The sequence below is a fragment of the Rhagoletis pomonella genome, unplaced genomic scaffold (genome assembly GCF_013731165.1).
Source record: "Rhagoletis pomonella isolate Grant_MI unplaced genomic scaffold, Rhpom_1.0 Rhpom_scaffold_00010, whole genome shotgun sequence".
Taxonomy (NCBI): domain Eukaryota; kingdom Metazoa; phylum Arthropoda; class Insecta; order Diptera; family Tephritidae; genus Rhagoletis; species Rhagoletis pomonella.
Genome location: NW_023458564.1, coordinates 14,457,340 through 14,467,708, shown reverse-complemented (window position 1 = coordinate 14,467,708; position 10,369 = coordinate 14,457,340). Strand labels below are relative to the sequence as shown.

The 10,369-nt window shown below is 44.1% G+C and overlaps 1 protein-coding gene across 3 annotated transcripts; it reads right to left on the bottom strand.

Annotated features, from left to right (window-relative positions):
* Positions 1 to 8,137: 8,137 nt before the first annotated feature.
* LOC118746083 (UBX domain-containing protein 1-B-like) lies at positions 8,138 to 10,329 on the bottom strand. Of its 3 annotated transcripts, none has more exons than XM_036479846.1 (4): positions 10,239 to 10,329; positions 10,023 to 10,106; positions 8,700 to 9,266; positions 8,138 to 8,630 (listed from the first exon to the last, which is right to left on the bottom strand). In XM_036479846.1, exons 2-4 carry the CDS (start codon positions 10,070 to 10,072, stop codon positions 8,297 to 8,299), a joined length of 951 nt encoding a protein of 316 aa, XP_036335739.1. In that variant the 5' UTR covers positions 10,073 to 10,106; positions 10,239 to 10,329; the 3' UTR covers positions 8,138 to 8,296. The 3 variants fall into 3 exon arrangements, with proteins under 3 accessions (XP_036335739.1, XP_036335741.1, XP_036335740.1); XM_036479848.1 differs by lacking the exon at positions 10,239 to 10,329 and adding an exon at positions 10,177 to 10,195; XM_036479847.1 differs by lacking the exon at positions 10,239 to 10,329 and adding an exon at positions 10,168 to 10,186.
* Between the last annotated feature and the right edge of the window lie 40 nt (positions 10,330 to 10,369).

Here is a 10,369-nt window from a genome sequence, read left to right as displayed (position 1 = left end):
CTTACCTTTTCCAAAACCCTCTCTCGCAAAGCTTAAGAGCGTTCGTTTTACCACCTCTTCAATCGTAATATGTCATGGCTCCAGTTCAAGGACTACTTCCAGCGCTGCCGTCGGACATGTGCGCATAGCTCCCGTGATGCAAGACTGTCTTTCCGTTGCCAGAGTAGTCCTGGATACCCAATCCACTGCTCCACAAGTTACTGTTGGTCTTACAATCATGGTGTACACCCATCTTAGGATCTTTGGGGTGCACCCCCAGGTCTTCCCTGCTAGACGTTTGCACCCCATCAGCGCTCTCGTAGCCTTAGAGGTGACCGCCTCAACATGAGTCCTCGACAGAAGTTTCGAGTCCAGGATAACACCCAGATACTTAACCTCTGTGACAACATTGACCGCGACCCCATCCAAGGCTAGGTTCCTCATCCCCTCTAGGGCTCTTTTCCTGGTAAATGGAATAATGGCTGTCTTAGAGGTTTTAATATTAAGCCCCACCTCAACACATCACCTCCTTGCCAAATTAAGACCTCTTTGCACTATGTCGCAGAGGGTACTCGCGAACTTCCCCCTAGCAATAATCACTATTTCATCCGCGTACCCTTGGCAGCGGATGCCATTGTCAGTGAGTTTCTGCAGGAGCTCGTCCACAACTAAACTCCACAAGAGAGGAGATAGCACCCCTCCCTACGGGCAGCCTTTTGTTGTTCGACGTTGTACTACGCTGTCACCGACATCAGATTCAGCAATCCTGGTACGTAGCGGCCTGGCTATCCATTTGCGGATGGTTGGCTGCACATTGCGTTTCTCTAGTGCCCGATCGACGCCCACATGAGATGTGTTGTCGAAAGCTCCCTCTATATCAAGGAAGGCGCAAAGCACTGTTTCTCCACACTCCAGGGCACTCTGGATATCCGTGGTGAGCGCATACAGAGCAATGTCCGTGGATCTAATCATAATGGCATGCTGGAGCTTCGTTAGGTCCTCCGAGCTCAGGGCAGCAGCAGGGTAGTCAAAAGGCAGCACTGCCACGCGGATGCCCCTAAGGGCCTCCGAGTAGCGGGGCTGCTGAGCCGCTACCTCCCGCGCCTGTCCCTGACCGGCAGTTCCGCCCTGGCTCCTGGACCATGATCCCATGCTTGCTCCCACTGACGCTTCCTGGAAGGCAACTCCGGTGGCGTAATCTGGTTGCTGCTACGCTTTGATGCTATTGCTTCACCTGTATTAGTACCTGTTGGTTCCCCGCTTCTCCGCCAATCGGCGGGCGCGGGTCTAAGATGCTGCTGTTCCCCCTTCTCTGCTTTTCAGCAGGCGCGGGTCTATGCTGGTGCTGCTGTTTCGTTCGTGCCTCTTTGCGTGGGTCCCCCTTCCGCCCATTGGCGGCAGCGGCCTTGTCGACTTTGCGCTTGCGATCCTCGCGCTCACGCTCCTCTCTCTCTACGTCTACACGAACTCCTGCCATGACCCGAGCTTCCTCTGCGGCCTTCCCCTGCTCCAGGTAGCGAAGGTACCACTTGACAGCAGAGCCGCCCAAGCCGGCGCGGTGTTGGTCGTCAAGAGCGCCCGGCTGGCCCGATGGGGGTAGTGGAGGAGGTCTGCACCTGCGCTGCTTCTTCTTCTTGGTCTGCCACCCAGCTTCGTCAGAGGCCGATGATCTGGTGGAGGACCTGCGGTGCCTTCCCAGCGACCCCTGTTGTTGTTGTTGTTGTAACGGCTACAACAACCCCGCCCAGATCGGTTGATATCTCAGTCGTTGTCGTCAAGTTCCACTAACGGTAGCCCTAGGAAGCGTGCAGCCTCCACTGGGTCGGTCCACAGGGACAAAGCCGTTAGGGTTGTCGGGTTTTCCGGGCATGCTAAGAGATGTTTCGAGTCACGGGGGGTCTCTCCGCATGCCGGACACTCATCTGGCACATCCGCGTTCACTCTGCTCAGGTATGAGTTTAACCTGCTGCAGTAGCCAGAGCGAAGTTGGGCTATTGTGGTTCTTGTCTCCCGAGGCAGATGAAGCTCCGTCTCGTCTATGTCCGGTGGTTGTGTGCCTAGAACGGCATTCACAGGTCTAAAGTATACATAACTCGAGACTGACGGTATGCAGTTGTTGTTGTTGTTGTAGCGGCTACAACAACCCCGCCCAGATCGGTTGATATCTCAGTCGTTGCCGTCGAGTTCCACTAACGGCAGCCCTAAGAAGCGTGCAGCCTCTACGGGGTCGGTCCACAGGGACAACGCCGTTAGGGTCGAAGTTGGGCTATTGTTGTTCTTGTCTCCCGAGGCAGATGGAGCTCCGTCGCGTCAATGTCCGGTTTTTGTGTGCCTAGAACGGCATTCACAGGTCTAGAGTCTACATAACTCGAGGCTGAGTCCCTGTGAATGCCGTTCAGGGCCTGTCCGTATGCTGGCGGGTCCAGAGGCTGCTTAATGAACCTCAGGACTTCGTCCGTCAGTTCGTATAGATGCCTCCTGACGTGACTAGGCGAGGGCTTTTCTGCAAGCACCTAGCGCCCCTCGCGGTGCTTGCTGCCGTGATGGTGCTTCCCTTCGATTGGCTCCTGCTCTTAGATCGGTGCCGGCTAACGGAGCGGTGCCTGCTCTCGGGGCGGTGTCTGCAATCAGGTAACCCAATATTATGATACCTGGAAAGAGAAGAAGAAAGAGAACTTTCTGACCTGTATTGCGACCGGTGCTTGATACCCCCTGTTCCTCCTCATCGTCTCTGGCGTGCTCGATGAAAAGCGCCGCCTCCCCTTCAGTGAGGAGCTCCATGAAGCTACCGCGCCTCGAGTCGTTCCCATTGCGCGTGGTGCTGCGATGAGTGCCTGTTGTTGCTGTCAGTGCTAGTGAGCCTGTTTTTGTCGGTACTGCTGTGACCGACGTGTCTACTGCTTCTGCTGCTACCGCCGAGCTGCCTATTGATGCTGCCGCATTATTTGTTGCTGTTGTTGTACTGTGTTCTTTTTGTTGTTGTTGTTTTTGTTGTTTGTTTGTTGTTTTTTATCATGTTGTTCGTACGACTACCTGCTCGTCGAGGCGAGCTCAGCAGTCAAAAATTTGTATGGGGACCTCATAGGGTCCGCCGCGCCAGCGCCCCTTGTCGCGGTGTCGAAGAGGCGCCGTTAAAATACAGCCGATTCATACCCTCCTGGCTGCAAACCGTCCAATAGGCACGGTGTCACTTAACACCCTGGATTAGGAGGTGGCAGTTCTTCGCCAGCAGCCCTAAACCTGAAAAGAGGGTAGCGCAGAATCTGCAGGAGCGGCTGCGTTACCCTAGACCAGGAAAGGACTGAATGTTGATTTAGCTAAACCCCCGCACCAACGACAAGGTGCCTGCCCTATCTATCTACTACAAGAATATTGCAGGCGAAATTAAGAAAAATGGGCTGAAGTGGATATGCAGCGCATGTTAGTGTGTATGTGTCAAAAGATGTATCCGAGGCAGATGATGAAGAAAATACCGCGAAACTTCTTGAAAATATGTTTGAAAAATACTTCGTTCCGTCAGACTCGGAATAGAAAACAGCTTAGATGATATCAGGACGGAGTTAAGGAAATTAAACAAACAGAATGAAACTGCTATGAAGAAGTACACGGAGGTTGAGAAAAGAGTTAGCGCTCTTGAGACAACAATAAATAGTCTTGATACGCGATCAGTTGTTCCAGATAATATTATAGCCGAGATAAATAGCCGGAAAAAAGGGGAAGAACGCTATAGTCCTCAACGTTCCAGAATCGACGAAAACTGTTGGTGCCGATAGGCTGAAAGATGATCGCGAGCAGTTAGCAGCAGCATTCCCGCAAGAAATACGTGATACACTACCAACCTTGAAACTACGCAGACTCGGTCGTCCCTTGAGAGGTAATCCCCGTCTCCGTCCCATACTAATTGAAACACCGTCGAAAAATGTGGCCAAGTTGCTGTGGAAATCTAAATCTTCCAATAGCTAGCACATCATCTTCAAACCCGACCTTACACCTGCACAGCGTGAACTGCGTACCGAACTCAACGTTTTAGCCGAAAATTATGACAACAAGACCATAAAATACGTAGATGGAATCCCAAGAATCGTTGACAAACCCACCCCACATTCAGATAAGTGAACGCATAAAGTACCAAAAAACGAGTAATATATTATCAGAATACTAGGGGGCTGAGAACAAAATAAAAAAAATTTTTAACATCGACTGCTGGCCTTCAAACCGAAGTTATATGTGTAAGCGAATCTTGGTTGCACTCATCTATCTCGAATGGAGAAGTGATTGATAACACATACGTTATGTTCAGGAAAGACAGAGACTCGTCTACAAGTTCTCGCGAGCGAGGAGGAGGAGTATTTATAGCAGTTAAGAAACACATCACGGCTGACCTAGTAATAATTGAAAACAATCATCTGGAGCAAATCTTTGTAAAAATCAAGGGCTCAAAAACTAGTATTATCATCGGTTGCGTATACATCCCACCCCGTTCTTCACGTGATGTGTACCAGGCTCATATAGCAACACTGACGTGCATCAGTGCAAAGCATCCAAAGAGCAAACTCCTAATCCTCGGGGACTATAACTAAGCTCCAGTAGAAGGTAAACTCTCCCTCTGTATACTGTTTTAAAAAAGCCGACTATATCGCACTCAATCGACTCTTCTTAAACACCAATTAGATCAACCTTTATAAGCTAAATACACTCGATGAAAAGGTAAACCCGGTTTGTTCCGATTTTTAATAAGAAGCACAACGAATACCCCTTCTGGTTTACTAGACGACTAATAAATAAGATTAAGCTTAAGAAGGCAGCACATGCTCACTATAAGAAATATAAATCTAGTTTTACCTGCAGAAGATTTTCTGCTCTACGGAGCGAATGCAAAACACTAAGCGCAACCTGTTACAGGAACTATGTTGCTGGCATTGAAAGCAGTATCAGGACTAACGCAAACAAATTTTGGAATTATGTGAAGAATAAAAGGCGTAATGACATTAATATACCTTCTACCGTAACATGGGGGAGTCACACAGCTAGCAGTGGAGTTGAAGTAAGTAACCTCTTTGCGTCATTCTTTGAAAGCATATATGAATACTGCCCGAGGATTAGCCATGGAGAAGTAGACACTTTGAACGTACCGAAAGGTGATGTAGATCTAAGTAACATTGATGTCTGCTATGATGATGTTTATACACAAATTTTAAAGCTGAACGTCAAGAAAGGAGCTGGTCCAGATGTACTGCCGAATTTGTTTTTGAAAAATTGTGCTATCGGCCTCTGTGAACCGATCAACACTAGCACAACTTCGCTCCGGCTACTGCAGCAGGTTAAACTCCTACCTGAGTAGATTGAATGAGGATGTGCCAAATGAGTGTCCGGCATGCGGAGAGACCCCACATGACTCGAAACATCTCTTCGCATGCCCGGAAAACCGGACAACCCTAACGGCCTTGTCCCTGTGGACCAACCCCACAGAAGCTGCACGCTTCCTAGGGCTGCCGTTAGTGGAACTTGACGACAACGACTGAGATACCAACCGTCCTGGGCGGGGTTGTTGTAGCCGCTACAACAACAACAACCAATCACACATATCTTTAGTAAATCTGTGCAAACTGGTGTGTTCCCCGCTGTATGGAAGATATCTTATATTAGTCCCATTCACAAATCCGGACTGAAGTCAGACGTATGTAATTACCGACCAATTTGTATCCAATCGTCGCTAGCTAAACTCTTGGAAAAATGGTATTGCCCTGTATGTCCTTCGCATTCAAGAATATCATAACTACCAGGCAACACCGGTTTACATGTGGTAGGTCGACATCTATATCAATACGTCACCTATATTTTGGATAAAATGAATGGCAATAAAGATGTACACGCAGTATATACAGACTTCAGTAAAGCTTTCGACATGGTGGACCACAACATACTACTTGATAAACTTGTTATGTATGGAGTAAAAGGGAATGTTTTAAAATGGTTTCGATCTTACCTGTGTGAAAGATATCTGCAAGTCAGAGTGAATGGCTGTATTTCTAGTAGTTTCGCTTCTACTTCTGGAGTTCCGCAAGGATCACATCTGGGACCAATTCTGTTTAATATCTTCATAAATGACATTGGTAATGAACTTAAGTCTGAATATCTGCTCTATGCAGGTGATTTAAAGATATATAGAAAGATAACCAGTGATGAAGACGTTGCTATGCTGCAGCATGATGTTGATAAGATCCACGACTGGTGTACAATGAATAAACTCTAATTAAACACGAGCAAATGCGCTGTTATGTCCTACTCCCGTTCGCGTGAACCGCATACACCTGTTTACTGGCTGAACGGTAACAATTACAGGTGGTCACAACCATTAAGGACCTGGGTGAAATCGTTGACAGTGAACTAAGTTTCGCCAGCCATATAAACAACATAGCATTACGAGCACACAAAACGTTAGGATTTATTCTCAGATCTGGCAAAGATTTCCGAAATCCGTACACTCTCACCCGACTGTTTAATGCACTGGTAAAACCAATCATTGAGTACTGCTCTATAGTTTGGTCACCGTTCACAGACCAGCTTGTCAATAGACTGCAGGCTCCTCAGCACAAATTCTGCAAGTATTTGTCATACTTTTTAAGCTCTTCGGGTGTAACCATGAACACCAATGAAGTCTACAAACATTTCGGAATCAATAGCCTCATGAGCAGAAAGCAAGCTGCCGACCTGTCCTTCTACAAAATAATCAATGGTCACATTTGTTCACCTGAAATTCTTGAGCAATTTGGGTTCATTTGCCCATTTGAAATAACAAGGACTACAAAGAACTACATATTGCAGAGGCCTAATAGTAGAATCGCTCTACTTTAAATTTCTTCGGAGGAACTCATGCGCTTTTTATGAAAAACGTGAAGGATCAACTACTTCTGACTTGAAACACACAGCTTTACGATAGTTCACTTGTTATAATAGTCTTTTTACATTGAATTGCGTCATTGTATTGTTTAATTGTTTTTGTAATGTAATTATCCTAGAATTTTTAATGTGTTAAATTATTACATTAGTACAAAGCCGATTGGCGTTAAGCGTTAAGCATTAATAAATTAAATTAAATACATGTGTATATCGTTCCGAAATATTAACGAAATCTTTAAGAGTATCCGAATTCTGTAACGATTATTTACGTATCTTAAAAGAAGATCATATGAAGTGGTTAAACCGAACTTGTAAAGAAATTTTTTGAAAAAAATCTTCACAACATAGCATTACATAATCGAAGTTCGCACGATATATGTATTTAATTTTACGAAATTCGGCAAAAATCGGAGAGATCTTTACGAATCCTTTAAGATTTTTCCTCTATTCAGAATATTCTCGTTAACATGGCGATGTGACAAAAATTTTCAGAATTTCCTTTAAGAAATCGTGCATTCATTTCATATGAATTTCTTAAATAATGGTAAAGAAATGGTTACAGAATTCATAGCAAACTTCCAATACTTGATCAAGTCCTAAATGTAAAAATACAAAGCAACGGTATTTTTGATTTCCAAGCCGCACTAAAAGAAAAGGTCTAACGTGCTTGCGCACATTTGGCATAACAATCTACTAAGGCTTAGAAATAAAAGTGTATGATGCTTTGTATTTGTCATTTAGGACTTCAACCACTCTTAAAGATTTCGGGAACTTTAGTTTGCAGGGTTGTTACTAAATACAGATACATACATACACAGTTTTTTTAAATCCAACCGTTAAACCGGACTGAATTGAAACTCCGGTTAAAAAACAAAACACCGTTTTGACGCATCAATCCAAAGGTGCAAAAACGGCGCATACTGCTGAACAGAACGGACCAAAATTTTCATCTGGTGCACGTACCTGGAAAATTGCATTGCTGACCTTTATTTTCTATGAAGTGAATTTATGCCTTGATCCGGAAGCTCTTGGATAGCAAATAAACGTATGCAATGAAATAAAATTCATATGTCACTACTGTCAAGACTAGCGAAAAATTCACTACTTTTTTTTCGCTAAGCACTATAACGCAGGCATCTTCGCAATGTGTCATGCAAGTTTATCTTTGAAGAGTTTAAAGCGAATAAACACGATGCAAATTATAACATAAGTGGCTAAGGTTGCTAAATTTTTCGGACGAAATCATTAAATCTTATGCTTGTATTGCTTTTATACTGGCCTTTTTATTTGACCAAATATACTCCACTAATACTACAAAATGTTGAATATAAAACGCTACAATGAATTACACCAGTAAATTTATATCGACTCACACTTAAGTTAATATTTATGAATTTTCCACACCAAGGAATTGCGTTTATTTAGTCATAATAAGCACCGCAGAAGGCACCAGGCCGAGCACATCTAGAGGTTTTTCAAAATCCTCCCCTGTGAACACTTTTCGAGGAAATGTCGTCATTAAATTAAAAGGCGCTTCGTCACCTGTTTTCAATTGAATAAAAACGCGCACAGCAGACAGTGGTTCCTTTACGTTGAATGTTTCAGTAAGTGTGGAACCATCACGCAAGCGAACTTGTAAACGAGTTTGAGTATAATCTTTATTCGCTTGTCGAACACTATTTGTAGATGCCGCAACAGGCAGCGTGGGGGAAGTAGTTACTGACGAAGGTTGCTCAATTTGGTTTTGCTCTCTAAAATTGTAACGGAAAATTATGTATACATTTTGGAGAGAATTATGTATTTTGCAATGTTAATAACACCTAGCTTTGCGAGCAGCTTTATCAGCTTCAATTTGAGCCCGAACACGTTCCCTTGCTGCTTTTTCCTCAGCTTTTTCACGCTTACGTTGATCTACTATTTTTTTCATTTCAAGCTCTTCCATTCGTTTCCGTGCTTCAGTCATATCTTTACCCGATTTGATACGATTTTTCTCTCTTTCCAGTGCCTCGCCCTTTTCACGTTCTTCACGTTCACGTCGTTTTTGTTTCAATTTTTCCTCGATCAAAGCAAGTTGTGCCTTTTTCTCCTCTTCAGTAAGTGGTTTCTTTTCTTCCATCGACTCTGAGAAGTTACTATGTCCTGTCTTTGCAGCATGAAATTCTACTTCCGTTTGATCTTTACATAGCTTTCCACAATCATCGCATTTCAACGACTTTGCTTCAACATCAGCCGATGAGGATGGATCTGTATTTTCGCCCACTGTACCGCTGTCCTCAACACTCACAGATGGAGCAGTTTCTACTGGAATATCTTCATCAGCATGTGCCAACAACCATTCCATAGCAGGCTCCACTCCTTTATTATTAGTCACTTTCATAGCATATTCTCTATATAAAGTAAAAATGAGTCTTGGGTTTTTATAGGGTACGGTTTAGTTATTTGCCCAATGATTTTGGGCTATTGTTCCAAATGGGCGACCCGATCCAAAACAATTTTACACACTTGTAGTCAAGGATCTTAACTTTATAAAACCTAATTTCATAATTTTCGGTCACTAATTTATCATTGAATTCGGTTTAAAATATGCACATTTTTCGGAGTGAGCTCTGCGCAAAAACACTGTGGTCAGCGTAGCCGGAGTAGAAGTGCTCTGCACAAAAATACCGTGATTGCCGTAACCAGAGTTTTCATTTTGTGTGTCAAAATGCTAATTTTAACCACGCCAAATGTTGCCCAGGGTTCTGGCATGACTTTTTACAAAGTTTAAGCTGTGATCATCATGTGATGTGATGTGATGTGATGTGATGTGATGTGTGTGTGTGATGTATCATGGCTGTGATGATGTTGTAACAGCATACAAATTCCCCAAAAAGTTTTCGGGGTTTTGCTGGAGTGGCAGTCCTTAGCCAGATATAAATCGTTCCGGTTATGTAGACCCGACTGTCGTGGGAACGTTTTGAACTGTGCTCTTTCTAGTGGGTGGGTAACCAAGAGCCACGCCCCCTCCGCCAACTAACCCAAATACAGTGGGCAAATAACTAAACATTTCCCTTTTATATGTATATACTTTTAAATGACGAAGGAAACATGAATGATGCAAATTTTGCAATGCATCCGCACAAGCCGCACCAATTGTTACTTACGCTTTCTCTTTAGCAAATCCCATGTCCACAAGAGTTTGAATGTCACCCATAATTAATTATTCCTTTGGATATAGTCGTAGAAATCTGTTTCGGAAGAAAATAGAATGATTTGTTATTAAACTCGAGGTTTTGGCAAAATTGTTACAAATCATGCCAAGTAAAAGCAGCCAGATTGGTTCGCAAATATTTGTAATAATAATGAACTCCTCACATTACCGCGTTTGATGTGGTTCAATGACGAATCCACGACTGTGGCCGCGGTTGCCAAAGTTCGTAAATTTAATCCAAAATTATAATAATAGTGTGGCGAATACTGCGGCAACACAAAGCGAACAACGAGAAATAGG